This window comes from Actinia tenebrosa, unplaced genomic scaffold (genome assembly GCF_029948245.1).
Source record: "Actinia tenebrosa isolate PJP-AT-01 unplaced genomic scaffold, QUT_ActTen_1.0 PGA_scaffold16__25_contigs__length_10494907, whole genome shotgun sequence".
NCBI classification, from domain to species: domain Eukaryota; kingdom Metazoa; phylum Cnidaria; class Anthozoa; order Actiniaria; family Actiniidae; genus Actinia; species Actinia tenebrosa.
Window position 1 is genome coordinate 3,048,752 of NW_028292576.1, and position 17,329 is coordinate 3,066,080.

At 39.9% G+C, this 17,329-nt stretch overlaps 3 protein-coding genes and 1 non-coding gene across 4 annotated transcripts; 3 read left to right on the plus strand and 1 right to left on the minus strand.

Moving 5' to 3' along the window:
* Window positions 1-2,772: 2,772 nt before the first annotated feature.
* Trnav-uac (transfer RNA valine (anticodon UAC)) lies at window positions 2,773-2,845 on the plus strand. The gene has a single exon. It is a non-coding gene; the product is annotated as a tRNA-Val (tRNA).
* A 1,315-nt stretch (window positions 2,846-4,160) lies between these two features.
* On the plus strand, window positions 4,161-5,743 carry LOC116289004 (uncharacterized). The gene has a single exon (XM_031695876.2). It carries the CDS (start codon window positions 4,161-4,163, stop codon window positions 5,460-5,462), a length of 1,302 nt encoding a protein of 433 aa, XP_031551736.2. The 3' UTR covers window positions 5,463-5,743.
* Window positions 5,744-6,128: 385 nt separating this feature from the next.
* LOC116308723 (uncharacterized) lies at window positions 6,129-9,159 on the minus strand. The gene is made up of 2 exons (XM_089031180.1): window positions 6,293-9,159; window positions 6,129-6,207 (listed from the first exon to the last, which is right to left on the minus strand). The coding sequence occupies exon 1, from the start codon at window positions 9,133-9,135 to the stop codon at window positions 6,535-6,537; it is 2,601 nt and encodes an 866-aa protein (XP_088887306.1). The 5' UTR covers window positions 9,136-9,159; the 3' UTR covers window positions 6,129-6,207; window positions 6,293-6,534.
* A 4,134-nt stretch (window positions 9,160-13,293) lies between these two features.
* Window positions 13,294-17,101, plus strand: LOC148910587 (uncharacterized). Its single transcript, XM_089031427.1, has 2 exons — window positions 13,294-14,719; window positions 17,082-17,101. The coding sequence occupies exons 1-2, from the start codon at window positions 13,294-13,296 to the stop codon at window positions 17,099-17,101; spliced, it is 1,446 nt and encodes a 481-aa protein (XP_088887553.1).
* The last annotated feature ends 228 nt before the right edge of the window (window positions 17,102-17,329 follow it).

Sequence of the window (17,329 nt, forward strand, 5' to 3'; positions counted from 1 at the left end):
ATGTTTTCTTACTGTTGTTGAATTTTTCGCAAATTACCGTGTATTATCCTCTCTCCGCAACACGCACACCCCCCCTTTCCCCTCTTCAAGAAAAACTTACCGGTTTGTTCTTCCACTTTTACCTGCTTTTATGTGTTCTTACTGGACTTTGCATGGTGTCCGCTCGCATGTTAATAATAGGGGTGTCCGCTTATGCATTTGCTAGTTTTACTAGTTCGATGGACTACTTTGACGATACGGCGGCTATCTTGGATCGCAAAGTATTATGGAGGAGCAGGCGTAGCTCAGTTGGTTAGTGCGCGACCTTCAGAGCTTGAGGTCCACGGTTCGATCCTTGAGATCTCGGCATCTGTTTCGACTTCTCTCTAATCCGTGTAGCTTCAGCTTTAAATACTCTTAAAACAGAGCACTGATGGCGAGAGGGGGTAAAGTGCGCACTACTGAAGGAACTACCGAAGTTAGATATAGGTACTTAACCTTTACCCTTTACCTTAACCAGGGAGGTGCCTTTACCCATTAAAGAAAGACAAACACACGAAACTATAAATTTTCCGTCATCTTTGTTTTGTCTCCTTGCAAGATCGTTTGAGTAGTTCCCTGGCCACCGGGAATTTAATACAGGGGCGGCGGAACTGGGGGGGGGGGGGCACGTGCCCCCCACCAAATTTTTTTGGGGGACCTGGCCCCCCCAAAAATATTGGTTCTTATTCATTCTTTTACGGCCGGCGTATGCGTCTGCAATAAAACAAAACATTAGGGACCTTAAGCTGCAGGACGGCAACGTGGGCGACAACGTCGGCAAAATTGAAGCGCTTCAAACTTCTATTGTATTATTATTTCGTGTTTACCTAGTATTTTACTCAATAAGCATCCCCGCTTTAGAGTGAAATGACGTCTTTTGGGAGCGCTTTACTTATAACGAAAATCAGCAAAGATAAGCTTTTGGCGTAGCCGTTCTCTTTAGTACGTAAAAAAAGGACATTTCACGTCTTACTTTCAGCATAAGACGGCAATGATGCACAGTATTTCGTACATTCCAACGAGTGTCTATTGAATAGCGCAATTAGTGCTATTGTATGTTTGCCGTCGTCGTCGTCGTTACCGTCCTGCAGCTTAAGGTCCCTATTGTCATTATCACATAGCGTTAAAGTGCCTATCAACCTTAGCCAATTGCTGTTTTTCCTAAAACTATACCTCATAATTAAAGGTTTTTCATTAAAAAAAAGTCATTTCGATATTTTGCTTTATTTAAAATCCCAATCGAAATCACTGTCTTCTTACTCAAAAACGCGCAAAAAGGACTGGGCACTAATAAGACCTGTGACGTCGACCCGGTATCACACATCGGCGCGTCTGTATGATTACAGCGATTGTCTTTATAACTTCTCTACGCGATCTCTATTTTTCTTGGAAAAAAGACTTTTCCTTTCAAATTCTTTTTAAAATGTCGAATGCAGAAACCGATTCTTCATGTAGTAACGATTCGGATGATTCTGAGACCGATTATTTACCTGAGTACCTGTTGGAAGTTGAAGGTCAACAAGACGATCTTGAACAACAAGACACTTCTGCGTCGACAAGGAAAGGGCTAACAGCTGTCGATTATTTCGATGTTTTTCAACCATATACCGATGAGCCGATTGCAAGCGAGGAATGGCTTGAAGAATATAGAAGTCAGCAAGAAATTCAACAAGAATTTGAACTCAATAAGCATCCCCGTTTTAGAGTGAAATGACGTCTTTTGGGAGCGCTTTACTTATAACGAAAATCAGCAAAGATAAGCTTTTGGCGTAGCCGTTCTCTTTAGTACGTAAAAAAAGGACATTTCACGTCTTACTTTCAGCATAAGATGGCAATGATGCACAGTATTTCGTACATTCCAACGAGTGTCTATTGAATAGCGCAATTAGTGCTATTGTATGTTTGCCGTCGTCGTCGTCGTTACCGTCCTGCAGCTTAAGGTCCCTATTGTCATTATCACCCAAAGATTTTTAGCTTCCGCCGCCCCTGTAATATACTGAAGGTAAATAATTTTACGACTTTATTAGGTAATAGCTATAAGGTGCATGTATAAATTAGATAAGATAAATAAGATAAATGATAAATAAGATAAATGTTAAAGATAATACGGAAAAATGCTAATGAACGCCGGCGCTACTTGGCAAGGGTAGTACAGCGGCAAACATTCATAACGTACGGCTTTTCAAAATAGAAAGTCCCGCGTTATGACGTTTTGGAAAATACGACTAGCTTTGCGGCTCAAAATACGTGCTGGGAGAGAATTCTTCGAGCCTCTTGGACCAGGGTAAGTATCTACGAATTACTAAAACAAACATTTATAAGATATAACCCAATCTTTCTGTGCTGGCGCCCACGGCGAGCAGAGGTTAATAGCTCTTCCCCGCCTCCATAAGGGTTGAGCGGCAGCTAGTAGCCCCGGCCTAAAGCTAGAAATAAAAAGACCTCTGTGAGCAAGGTAACCGTAGCAAAATCATCTAGTTTAAATATTCCTTTGTTTGGCAAAAGCAAACGCGAGATGTTCCACTCATCAAGCAGACTTCAAAATTATCTCGTACAATGCTTCTGAGAAACCGTATAGCTCCGGAAATCTGGAAGTTACGTGAATAATTAAAGGTAGGTAAAAGGTAATAGGTAATACTTTATTTATACTGGCCCTTGCAATGGATGCTAATGCTGATTATCACAAAGATTATGCCTTCGTATTTCCAAAAACGTTCTTATAGCATAATTTAACCTTTACTCACAAGAAGTGGTTCCTTAGTGTAGTGGTTATCACGTCTGCTTTACACGCAGAAGGTCCTGGGTTCGAGCCCCAGAGGAACCATGATTTCTTTTTTTTTTTTAATGCTTTTCGCACTGTTTTTACAATAAAAACATTTTTAGACCTTTTTGCAAAGACCTTTTTTTATCAACGACTTATTTTTTAAATAAATCATTTCATATATTTCTAGTTTCGAATTTAAGTTTTAAGTTGAATATAAAAGTGCTACTGAGATTTTGACCTATTTTTAATCATTCATTTATTTATATAGAATTTTCCTAGTGTAATTTTTTGTACTTAAAAACAAAAATTTAGATTGCTATTGTTGGAAACTTTAAAGATTTCAAGTGAAAATCGGACGAAAAACAAAATCCACAGGAAGCCCGGTTTTATAGCAGTGGATATTACCACAGGAAGCCCAACCCCGCGAAATGAAATTCTAAGAATTAACTATTTTTTATCTTTTGATATTTAATAATATATATTTGTATAATGTTTTTTAAGGAAATTTCTACGATAGTTTTTTCGGCATATAGCTTTTACCCTGATTTTACATAATCATGCAATATGGATTATATATATTGATATTTCATTTCCTTGAATACTGTCTTAATATCAGTTTTAAAATCCAATTGCTTACTTTTTGGAGTTGACTGGGGGCAAACAAGCGGTTGACTGCATGGGGGGCAACTAGCGGATGCTAAGTCAAAACATACCAAAATAAGTTCTCAAACTATTGTATTTGACTATTTTCACGACATCAAACCAGAAAACAAGAGATCAAAACAACCTCCAGGATTCTACAAGCCATCAAAAAAGAGCTATTACCGGAAGTGACGTCTATTGATTGCAACCTATATGTTTTTCTACGGTTGCTAAGGAAACCTCACGAAGACACTTAAGGTTTTTATTGTCGAATAAGTTAATTAGAGATATTATAATTTCCCAAGAGACACTCAAACATGCTTTTCTTTTGTTCAAATTCATTTTGTTTTCCGCCAAAGATTATGAACAAGTTTAATTAAAATATTTTTATTGTTTTTCAATCGATTCTGCTTAAGTTTGTTGACAGTTTACTTAGTACGACAACTACACGATATCCAATAACGTCAGAAGATGTGTTACAAAGATTATTTTACTGTACAGAGTGACATTCTACTCATGGCAAACAAGATCTCGCTAAGTGATATTATTTGTTGAATTTTCACACTACAGTGTTGTTAGTACGTCAGGTAATTGTTCAAGAACTGCAAACATTTTACGAAAATCAAACATAATATTGTAGTTTCAAGTACTTGTTGTTAGTTGTACATGAAAAGTACTTAAAAGAGATGTGTTTGGTAGCTTTTAATGACTCAAAAACAAGAACTAATCGACGATGGACAGCAAAACTACATTGAAAAGCTCGAGAAATCCAAGCAAAAGAAAAAGCGGTCTGGAGACCCAAATATATCAGGAACTTGAGGTAGAAAAATTTCAAAGGTTTCAAAACATAAATTTGGAAGTAGCGCCTTCCCCGTCTCCGTCTCCAAGATCATTTGTAACGCGAAAGCTATCTAGTAGTCCAACTAGGACGTTTACAAGCTCAAGACTAAGTCAGGTACCCGAAAAGTTTAATTATGAGGTTATTTCTATCAAAGACGAAGGAAGTGATGCTGAAGACGAGGTGGTGGCCTACGAAGAACAAGAAATAAAATATCTTCAAGACAAACCAAGTGTTTCACGCCTAGGAATACAACTCAACTCAAGCGACAACACCCTTGGATTGACGAAGAGAAAATATTCCTTAAAAATTGAAACAGAGGTACTTGAGTTTGACAATAGAGAACTCATACCAAGGTTTACTTTCAAAACAAACTCCAGGTACTGTGATAGAGCTATCTATCTGAAAAATAGCGATATACCGAAACATTTTTGTGATATTCTTGGCCCAGGGATGTGTGCTGACTGCATGAAGACCAGGAAAAAACAGGAAAATATTAATGATGCCGTGGAAAGCTTTCCCGATATTTCTGTCTCGCCCTACCAGCTTTGCGTACCACCAGAACATGACCAAAGAAAACCTAAAACTCCTAGTAAGGTTTATAAAGATTGCGATGTCTTGTTTCGTAAAAGAAGTATGAGTAGGTTTTCCTCACAGTCGCCCAATGGACGCACCACAGGAAGCCCGGCTCGACCCAATAGCTCAATTAGTGAAAATGCAGATTCAGTCTTGCGAAGTTTAACTTCTAGTCCTACTCTGAGCTTCGTCTCAGAACATTCTCGTGGTCTAGGTACTCCAAATTCATTATCAGTATCAACACCTGACCCGAACCCGCGTCGAACGAGCATCGCCCGATACATTGATAAAAATCTAAGTGGCGACCAAGGGCCTAGAAATCGGAAAGGTACCAGATCAGCAGCCAGTAAAGCTAGAGTTAAACCTAAGCTTCAAAGGCAATCATCAGATTTACACCAGAATGTTTTTCATAAAGCCATAAGTGCGAGGATGAGAGGCGAACCCAGAAGCTCGCGAACCCCGACGATCGAACGGCGTGGGAAACTTAGCGAAGGGTCTTACTGGAGATTCCTGATTCCTGAGCCACCAGTCATGGAAGTGGGAAGAATGAACGTTAGTATATATACGCCTAAAGATTTACCGGGAATCAAGATTTTTGATGAATCACTATTTGATATCTGAATCGGTATATACACTCAATTGAAGAATCGTTGTCGGGTTCAGAAACAGAACATAAAAGCTGAGACCGAAATGGCACGTGGGAAATGGCATAATTATATTATAATTTATTCATTTGCGCCATCCATGCAGTCGGTTTAGAATGCTAAACGCGTATTAAAAACAGTGGATGATGCCACGGGTCGCCGGTCACAGCATGCATCTAATTAACGTACTTCCCATGTACCATTTCGGTCTCAGCTTCTATGTTCTTTGTTTCTAGCCGACAACGATGCTTCAATTGAGTGTACATCAATATATATATATATATATAGTCACATAGTCGCCATGTTGAATTGGTTGGACGACTTTAAAAATCCTTGATCTTTCGTTATATAAATTAATGTTCTCGGCAGCTGAAGACGACATCCTTTATAAAATATGCATATTTTTTGCCCCTTTGTACAACAGTTTGGTTTTCTATTTGCGTGTACTAAGGTTTAAACTTTCGAATCAAGCAACCCGAAGGCTTTGTGCTTTTTTCTGTTCTCTTTCTTTCTTTCTTTCCTTCTTTCTTTCTTTCTTTCTTTCTTCTTTCTTTCTTTCTCTCTCTCTTTCTTTCTTTCTTTCTTTAGTTTCTTTCTTTCTTTCTTTGTAGTCTCCAACTACATAAATAGTCGAGCCTTCGTACACATTGACTCCAACATACGTATTTATTAGCTCCAGCTTGACAATTGTTCGACAATTACACGGTAGATTGTACGATTCGCTACAACAAACAACTTATAATTAATAAGCTTCACAAAAAGGGGCAAATTAAAAAGGAAAAAGAAAAAAAAAAGAAAACTACTTACAAGTTAATGATGCACGCTCGACTGATTCTTGATGTTAAATATTTATGGCGCCTGCGGGGCCTCTAGTCTGCGGAAATTCTTAATCTTACACGCTCCCCCGCCAAAGACTATTCTGGGTCTTTTCTGCCCATCTAAACACAATCATTTACTAAATTACTTAACACTTTTTAACGTCTCTTGTAACTTAATTATAAACAGTTCAAGTCTTGAATGCTTTCATTCCTTCGTGTTCACTTTTGTGGCTACTCTTTCTTCTGCGGACTGCTTCTTGCTTGGTCCTCGGCTTCAGTCTTGGTCTTCAATAATTCTTCTTCTAGCATACAAAGCTTTCGCACGTCTCGGCGGTACTCTCCATCGGCCGTCCTCACAATCACTTGTCTTACAACTCCGTCGTTATCCGGCATTGTCTGTTGAATCAATGCCTTTGGCCATTGACCTCTTGGGGTATTCTTGTCTGCTAAGAGGACTAAGTCGCCAACCTTGAAATTAGCTTTTTCTCGTAGCCATTTCTGTCGCTCTTGCAGCATCGGCAGGTATTCTTTTGTCCATCGCTGCCAAAACTCGTTTGCTAACAGGTGGGCGTGCTTCCATCTTGCTTTATATTTGTCGACATCCTTTATCTCGTCTGGGGGTAGGGATGTGTTCTTGCGGAGTAGCAATATGTGGTTTGGTGTGAGTGCCTCTAAATCTCGGGGATCACTTGAGACGTTCGTTATGGGTCTGTCATTCATGATCTTCTCTACTTCTGTTAAGAATGTGTGAAGCGTTTCATTATTTACAAGACGCTCTCCTAACATGGAGTGTAGAATTCTTCTGACTGATCGGATAAGACGTTCCCAAACGCCACCTTGGTGACTCGCTGCGGGAGGATTGAACTTCCACTGTACATCTCTTTGATTCAGCTCGTTCTGTATCCGATCTTGGTTCCACGTCTTCATTGCTTTGATGACGTCTAACTCTGCTCCCTTGAAATTAGTGCCGTTATCACTGTATATGATTCTTGGGGGTCCACGTCTACTAACGAAACGTATCACTGCGTTGATAAAACTATCAGTAGATAAGTCTTGTGCCACCTCGATGTGGACTGCTCTGTACCTTAGGCACGTGAATATGCAACCGTATCGCTTGTTCAAGGCAGGATCTCTCTTGGATTTTGTATTTGGTCCAATTTTGACGTACAGCGGTCCAAAGTAGTCTAAGCCGACTGCGGCAAACGGATAGACTAGTTCTTGTCCGTCCGAAGACGATCTCACTTCAGGTAGTGGAGCTGTAATCTGTTCTCCCATCCTAGCATTCTGACGCCTGCATTCGTGGCACTTGCGTAAGACTCTTCCAACCGACGACACTCCACTTATTATCCAAAAACGTTGTCGTATCTCGGCTAATACTTGATTGGTTCCAACGTGACCATTGCGATAGTGATAATGACGTATTATCAGCTCTGTTACTGGATGTTTTCCAGGCAAGATGATGGGATGCTTCGCATCATAGGACAGATGTGAACGATCCAATCTCCCTCCTACCCGAATCACTCCGTCTTCTAAAATTGGCTTCAGGTGGATGAATCGTTCTTTAACTTCCTTGCTCAAGATTCCCACTTCACTGTTTTGAGTGTTTAAGAACGACTCCTTCTGGATGAATCTCGCGATTCTTCTCTCCGCTGTTTCAACTTCCGAAACTGACAAGGTCTCCTGACTGGGTCGCAAGCTCTTGGCGCTGTCGCGCTCAGCTTTACGCGGCCAAGCTTCAATCAACTTACGAACAGCTCTGATGAGCCATGCAACTGCTCTTCTTAGCCTGTTCCAGGTCGAGTACTTGCGAAACAGTGAGTCCCAAAAGTCCTTCTGCAGCGTCGTTGCTCCGACTGTCACTTTCTCCTTCTTAACTCCTTCATCCGTTTCTGACAATGTTGCCGATATCTCTGGTGGCTGTGGAGGCCATTCTTCTTCTTCCGTCCACAAAAACTCTGGTCCTTGTCTCCATATCTGCAGCTTTCTTGATTCCGTTGCCTTGATCCCTCTTGAAGCATAATCAGCTGGATTAAGCTCGGATCTTACGTGTTTCCACTGTTCTGGAACCGATTCTTGTCGAATAATGGCAACACGATTTGCGACGAAGGTGGTAAATCTTCTCACTTCGTTAAAGATGTATCTAAGAACGATAATAGAATCTGTCCAATAACTGACGTTGTCGATCCTGAGTCTTCTTTGCAACGCTCTGACAATCAACTTATTCATCTGAACAAGCAGGGTTGCGGCTGTAAGTTCCAGCTTGGGTACGGTCATTGTGCTCTTCAAAGGTCTAACACGAGACTTTCCCATCACAAAGCTACAATGAATCTGACCTCTTTCGTTTATCAGTCTCAGGTAGGAAACCGTTCCGTAACCATGTTCTTGTGAAGCGTCAGCAAAATGGTGGAGCTCCGCCCTCACTACAGTACCAAAGTTCTTTGGTTTGAAGCAACGTGGAATACTTAGATCTTTCAAACTTGCAAGTCCTTTTTTCCATTCTATCCAACTGGCAAGTATATCTGGTGGGAGATTCTCGTCCCAGTCATATCTCCTATGGCAAAGTTCTTGATTTATTTCTCTACCAGGTAGGAGAAGAGGGCTTGCAAACCCGAGGGGATCATAAACAGTTGCAACTGACGACAGGACGCCCTTTCGATTCTCCGAATGTGCCTTGCTACTCGTAACTAAGTTAAAGGTATCTTGTTCTACGTCCCAGTGGATTCCCAGGGCTCTATCTACAGGTAGACTTTCTGACGCTAAATCTAAGTCCTTGATCGCTGGTGCGCGTTCCTCTACTGGAAATTCTGACAAAACTTCGCGATGACTGGACATCCACTTTGTTAACTTGAATCCTCCTCTAGCTAGCAAGGTCTGTCACTGCTTGCTCACTCGTATAGCTCGATCAACATCAGCAAACGATTTCAACAAGTCGTCAACGTAAAAATCTTTATACACAGCATCGATGGTCTCTGGCATGAAGTCGTGCTCGTTGTCCTTTGCGGTTCTTCTCAGTGCATATCCAGCGATGCTCGGCGATGATGTTGCACCAAATATATGTACGAGCATTTGGTGAACTTTGGGTTCTTTAGTTAAATCTCCGTTTGGCCACCATAGGTAACACAATGCGCCGCGGTCCTCTGGCACTACGTGGACTTGATGAAACATTCTCTTAATATCTGCTGCCACAGCAACTTCGTTCACTCTGAATCTTAGGATTACTTCAATCAACGGACTTGTATTCTCTTGTCCTTGAAGTAACTGTTCATTCAACGAAGTACCTCCACTCTTGGCGGCGCAATCGAACACTACTCGCGGTTATTCTGGTTTCCTCGGATGCCAAACTGCATGGTGAGGCAAGTACCATACTGGTTTCAGGTTATGGAGTTCCTCTTCCAGCACTTCCCTCGAAGAACCTTCACTTTTGTACTTTTCCATGACTTGATTGTACTTCTCTTTAAATTTTTCATCTTTCTGCATCCTTTTCTTCAACCATTCTAATCTCCTTTCCGCGGTCGCTCGGCTATCTGGAAGAATCGGGCGATCTTGACGAAATGGAAGTCTTAATTGATAATGTCCGTCAATTAACTTTACTGATTTGTCCATAATATCTTTCGCTCTGTGGTCTTCGATGGACATACCTTCATCTGCGTCATTATAAGAGTTCCCGAACTCGTCGTTATACATGCGTTCTATTTGAAGGTTTAGCTTCTCGTGTTCGGTGCTAGTAAGACTCACATTCACTTGACTTTCTGTAGATTCTACTATAGGTCCATAGACAGTCCAACCGAAGGGGGTTTTCACCGCAAAAGGCTCTCCCTTACCACCTTCTCTTCTATCCAGTTCTTTATCTATAATATCTGGACGGTCGCTACCGATGAGGATGGTTACCCTTCTTCTGTCGATTTCTCTTAGGGTAAGATCTTTAAGGTGTGGCCATTTCTTTATTTCTTCATTGGTCGCCACATGCTTCGGCAGAACAGGAAGATATCTCGTGGTCAGACTGACGTTGACGTTGACTGACTAGTTGTCTTTACTGAGTTTGTTCTTTCCTGACTCCCTGATGTCGCCTCTCTTACTTGTACATTTCTTTCGACGCTCTTCCGAGTTGAATTGCTGTTGTCTTTTACGCGATCTCCTTCGCTGTCTTCGATGTGAATCAAGTAGTGATGCTCCTTACCGCATCCTGAGATTCTACACTTGAATCCCTTTGTACACGACTTGGCGCAGTGTCCTTCTTCAAGGCAGGCTCTGCAAAGACCGTGTTGCTTCACCGTCTTAAGACGATCTTTTAGAGAAGAACTTTTGAATTTCCAGCATCTCCAAACTCCGTGAGGTCCTGAACATTGTGGGCATTTGTGAGCGATCGCAGATGGGCATTGGCTCTGATCACTTTGAACGGCTGCTAAGGTCGTGACTTTATATCTTTGGTCAGATCTTTCTTTCTTTGGATCTCTTCTTTCCTTTTCTGTCGTCGAGGAAGTCACCCTTAGTTCCTGTCCGTATCTGTTGTTAATTCTGTCCGCTGTATTCTTAACGAACTGGACGAAGTCTGCATACTCAGCTCTGCCCTTTATCTTGATAAGATCTCCAGCTTTGTCGGCCCATTTCCTCTTTAAGCCTTCGTCTGGCAGTTTTCTCATCAGCATGACTATGGTCTCTTCGTTGTCCAAGCGACTTGAATAACTGAAACCCATGTTAGTAAGCACTCTCCTTGCGTCTTCCAGCTTCCTCGCGAACTCCATCAGGCTGCTAGCGTCAGCTCTTCTGATCAGAATCTCTTTCAGTCTCCTGACGTGAGATTCAGCTACCATGTGCGGCTGTCCAAAGTTCTGATGTAGAGTTCGCCACGCTTCAACGTATCTTTCGCATACCGGGAGGTTCACGCAGCTTCTAATTGCTTCCTTCGCCTTTCCTACGCATTGTGCTAGTAAACGGGTAAGTCTCTGCGACTCGTCCGACACTTGACTTTCGATGTTATCCTTGAAATTCGTAACGAACTCTGCGTACTCCAGGGGGTCTCCACTAAACTTCATTAATTCCACTTTCGGTAGGGACGGACCTTGTTTGATTGCTTGCGCTATCGTCGTCCAAGCGTCTACCATGGAACTTTCTCTGGGTAGTGATGGAGGGGTATACGAGGGACGAAACTCTGTCGGCGTTGGATTTTGAACAGCTGGAACATACGGCGACGCCGATGCTCTCAGCGCCATCCCTTGGCTCACTTGCGGCGAGCTAGTGAGTTTCTCTGTAAGGGTAACGGGTGTCGACGCCATTTTCGGGCTCGTATAACAACAATTAGTATAAACACTGGGAATGGTGTGGTGACACGATGGAAGTGGATCAGGAACCTGCATGTGCGTACCTTTCATCGCGAATTCACTAGTCACTACAGGTACGAAAGTTTTCTTGGAATACTGGTCATCTCTTTTCAATGGGGATTGAGGCCGTGGGCGGCTGAACTGGGGCGTAATCTCAATGTGGTTCTCGCTTTCCCAACGGGAATGTTCAACGTTTTCTTCCGTAACGTATTGTTCTAGCATCAATTCTAGAGCAGCCTGCTTCGCCTGGGTTTCCGCGTCTATCAGCTCGATTTTTCTGCTAAGTTCTGCCTTTTGCTTCTCTATCTGCTCCATTTGGCGATCTAAATCTTGTTTCTGCTTCAGCGCATTTACTCTAAGTCTCGCTTCTTCCATAAATTTCGTTTTCTCTTTTATACTAGACGAACTAGAAGCACGACTGAATCCAGATTCGGATGGGGACTTTGGTCTTTGCTTGTTGGCTCTCCACTCATTCAACAAGTTTTCTATCTGCCACTTCATGTCTCTCTGGTTTTCATAACTATCCATTAACAGTGTTCTCCTCTCTTCGTCATCTTCAATCTCCATACATATCTCGTGGGCATCGACAAACTTCCTGAACGCTTCATTGTACTTTTGGACACTATCTTCTAGTGTTACCACGTCGACTTCAGGGCTCTTCATCAATTCTTGTACTCTGTTTCAATTCTTCCTCAGCTCTCCAAGATATCCTGATCTACTACGTCTATACCGAATCGCTCGTTCGGCTCTGACTTCTTCTTCGCCAAATTTCTTTGGTTCTCTAACTCTCGAAGATCTTCTAACATCGGGCTCTCGTTGTTCAGCACCAAAACCAACTAAATCTTGCGTTAATGATGGCCATGTCACCTTTTTTCCACCATTCTCTACGCTTGGTTTTGCTGACACTGCTCCCTTAATTTCTTGGAATTTCTGGTTGGGCTCCCTGTGTCGCACGTGCGATTCCTCATGTACTTGCTCGTGGACTGATTTTACTCTCTCAAATCTCTCTCTTAAATCTTCACCAAATTCATCCAAATCTCTTCCATCCTGGTCGTACATCTTCTAGTTTAGATAATTTCGGCGATTTCGATAACCAAAGTCAATGATAAATGACATTAACTTCGAATGAATGTAGTCTCCAACTACATAAATAGTCGAGCCTTCGTACACATTGACTCCAACATACGTATTTATTAGCTCCAGCTTGACAATTGTTCGACAATTACACGGTAGATTGTACGATTCGCTACAACAAACAACTTATAATTAATAAGCTTCACAAAAAGGGGCAAATTAAAAAGGAAAAAGAAAAAAAAAGAAAACTACTTACAAGTTAATGATGCACGCTCGACTGATTCTTGATGTTAAATATTTATGGCGCCTGCGGGGCCTCTAGTCTGCGGAAATTCTTAATCTTACATTCTTTCTTTCTTTCTTTCTTTCTTTCTTTCTTTCTTTCTTTCTTTCTTTCTTTCTTTCTTTCTTTCTTTCTTTCTTTCTTTCTTTCTTTCTTTCTTTCTTTCTTTCTTTCTTTCTTTCTTTCTCTCTCTCTTTCTTTCTTTCGTTCTTTCTTTCTGGAGGGGGAGTTTGTTTATACTTGAAAAAGGGCGTAAATGGGAAAAACCGTAGTGACTTAACTGATGATAAAGTAGAGTCCCTGTGTTTTGAAATCATGAAGCCAAATAGCAAGTCTTTTGCCGTTTTAGCCTGTTATAGGCCTCCTAACTATACACGCTCATTTTTCAATATATTTGAAAATGTGTTAACAAAAATAGATTCTGAGTTTAAGGAAATTTATATCCTAGGGGATTTAAACTGTGATTTATTATCTACTAATATTAATCAGCAAACCCGCTATTTGAATACGACTGCTGAATTGTTTCAACTTACGCAGTTAATCACAGAACCGACTAGAGTCACTGAAAAAAGTAAAACCCTCATTGATGTGATCTTAACGAATAGCCCAGATAGGGTAGTCCGAAGTGGAGTGGTTCACATTGGTATCAGTGACCATAGTCTGGTTTATACAATACGGAAAATAGCAATTCCGACAAACAACAATCACTGTAAGATCTCATTTAGATCGGCTAAAAACTTTGACTCCGACAAGTTTCTTATGGATTTAGCAACACTCCCTTGGGATTGTTTGGATAATAAGGAAAGCCCGGATGACATGTGGGACAGATGGAAAGAGTTATTTCTCTCTGTTCTTGACTCGCACGCTCCGATCAAAACAAAACGAATAAGAAACAAGAAGTCTCCCTGGATGACAACTGATTTGAGGAAAGCTATGTACGATAGAGATAAAATGAAACAAAAAGCTACTCAAACGAATTCGAGGGACGACTGGAGTGATTATAAGTCTATTAGAAATCGCGTCAACAACGAGATAAAAAGAGCCAAGAAGTCATATTATGAAAATCATTTTGCACAAAATTCAAAAAACTCAAAGGAGGTCTGGAAAGCTATTAATGAAGTCCTCTCACGAAGGACTAAATCTGGCTCTTATGTAACATCTATCAAAACAGGTGATACATCGATGTGTGACTCGAAGGAAATAGCTGAGGTATTCAATTGTCATTTTTCTGAAATTGGGACTAAATTAGCTTGTTTAATTCCCGATGGACCGACTGCTTATAATGATTATCTAATTAGAATTGGCTCAACATTCACCTTACGACACACATCAGTTGATGAACTTATGAAAATCATTAATTCTATTGACGTTAAAAAAGCGACAGGTCTTGACGGTATACCATCTCATTTCATCAAGATTGCTTCACCAGTAATAAGTCAATCACTAGTGAAGCTATTCAATCAATCAGTTGATAAAGGGATTTTTCCTAACGGCTTGAAACTTGCGAAAGTTACGCCAATTCATAAAGCTAATGACAAAGATGATTTGAATAATTACCGTCCCATTTCGGTCTTACCTACTATTGCTAAGATTTTCGAGAGAATAGTTTTTAACCAGTTATATGAGTATCTAAACTCAAATAATTTACTTTCTCAAAAGCAGTCGGGATTTAGACCGCTTCATTCGACTACCACTGCACTCCTAGAAGCCACAACGGAGTGGCTTACCAATATGGATGAAGGTAAATTGAACTGTGTCACTTTCCTAGATTTTAAAAAAGCTTTTGACACAGTAAATCACTCTATACTTCTCCACAAATTATACTATTATGGGATTGCAGAAGAGTCGATAAAGTGGTTCAAATCTTACCTCACAGATCGTAGTCAGAGATGCTACATAAACCATACCTTATCTAGCTCTAGAACACTCGATTGCGGCATCCCTCAAGGCTCAATCCTTGGGCCATTATTATTTATTATTTACATAAACGATCTGCCAAATAGTGTCAAATTTTCAAATGCTAGAATGTATGCTGATGACACAAGTCTCACCACTTGTGGCACATCACAAAAGACTCTATTTGACGAGGTGAACGCTGATATTTCCAATATTCATAACTGGTTGAAAGCTAACAAACTTAGCTTAAATTCAGCTAAAACAGAGCACATGTTTATTGCTTCTGACGATAAATTGAAAAAAATTACCTCCGAACCACACATATATTTAAATAGCAAACCAATTACTAGAGTCTCTACAGCAAAAACTCTGGGTGTTGTGATTGACGAACGGGTGTCTTGGGCTGCTCATATTGATTACATTTGTAAAAAAATATCTTCTGGATTGAGTGGCATAAGACGAGTCCGCGATTACATCCCCTTGGAGACAGCTATTACCATATATGAGGCTCTCGTTTTACCTTGGTTTGACTATTGTGACGTGGTATGGGATAATTTACCAGTAACGTCTGCTGAAAGATTGCAAAAAATGCAAAATAGAGCTGCAAGAATAATAACAAAAAGCAGCTACGATGTCAGATCTAGTGATATTTTAACTTCTTTAGGCTGGAAAAGCTTACAAAGAAGAAGAAAGGAGCATAAAGCAATAATGATGTTTAAGACTTTAAATGCACTTGCACCAAAATCTGTAAGGGAACTCTTTTATTTTCAAGAAAATACCTACGATTTTCGTGGTAGAGAGAAGTGCTTAAAGTTACCGAAACCCAGCACTGAGTTTTTAAAAAGAGCTCTCTCTTATGACGGTGCAAAAGTGTGGAACTCGTTACCCCAAAGTGTCAGACTGTCCAATAATTTAAAATCTTTTAAGAGGAATCTTTCGTCTGTTGGTCCTTAACACTTTAATTACTATAAAATTTATTGGGGGTAGATGAGAATTTATTTCATAAATCTGTCTATATATTCTTAACGTTATTATTAATTTTTTATATATATTACCTATGAACTCGGTTTTCATGAAAACCAATTTGTACATTGATGAAATTTCCCGAGATTAAATAAAAGACATCTCTCTCTCTCTTTCTTCCTTCCTTCCTTTCTTTCTTTCATTCTTTCTTTCTTTCATTCATTCATTTATTTATTTATTTATTTATTTATTTATTTATTCATCCATTCATTCATTCATTTATTTATTTATTTATTTATTTGTTTGTTTATTTTTTCTTTCTTTCTTTCTTTCTTTCTACCTTCCTTTCTTCCTTTCACTTTCTTTCCTTTTAAACTTATCTTTTTTCTACCTTTTTCCCTAATTCCGCCTTTCTCAGTTCATTGTTGTGTACTTCATTGTCATCTTGAATAAAAAACTATACTTCGCTCCTGCTTTGAACAGCGACATGCAGCTGTAACACGTCCAGTTGTCTAACAAATGATTGAAGGTCCTTCTAGACTCGCATCACTGTTATATGCACTACCAGTTATATCAAACGTAAAAATAATTAGACAGATAGTTTACTAATACGTGAGCTAGAGAAATGAGGTCATCTACAGGAGGTCGTCTATAAATTACCTAAAATCACTGAAGTGAGACAGGGAATTTTATTCCAGCTCGAGTGATAAAAAAATTCAAAGTAGAAAAAATTAAGAGTAAGACTGCAAATATTGCCAAACTACGTAACCGGACAATATCGTAGCGTTCTCTAGCAAAGCCGTTAACACCTTGCTTCAACAACGATCCGTTCAACCTGTTAGACTCAAGCTGTTTGCTCAAATTGCCCTTTGCAGGAACATTTCAATAGTTTTGGTTTATTTTCTTCGCCAATCAAATATAATATAACTCGATGTGAGACGATGTGACGACTTACAATCAAAATGCGCAGCTTGGTCAGTTGTATGCTAATTATGCTCTATCTGAGAACGGAATTACCATATTTTAAACGTATTTTTTCCCTGAGTATTGTCATATGTATTTTACTATTTGAAATAGTTCCATAAACAAACGCATACAAGATTATAGATAATAATATATTTTTAAAACCGTTTCTTTCACTGCATGGTCGAAAACAAACGAATTTCTCCATCTCGAGATGTCAGTCTCGATTTTAGTGGAACATCAAGTTTAACCTAGTTAAAACAAATATTTATTTTGTACAGACATGACTCATTTCAAGTAATTTTTGATCAAAATTTTTTTTTTCATTCAAACGGATATTAATACTGGATTGCTTTTTATGTTTCTTTATACATGTATTGAAAATATACGAGAATAAAAACGTTTTTGACGAATTTAAATTGCTTACGGTTTTAGATGGAAGAGGAATATGAAAAAATGGTTGGCAAAATATCAACTATATAAGCTTCATCGCCTCGCGCTATGCGTGAAAAGTTCAGTTCCAAGTTTC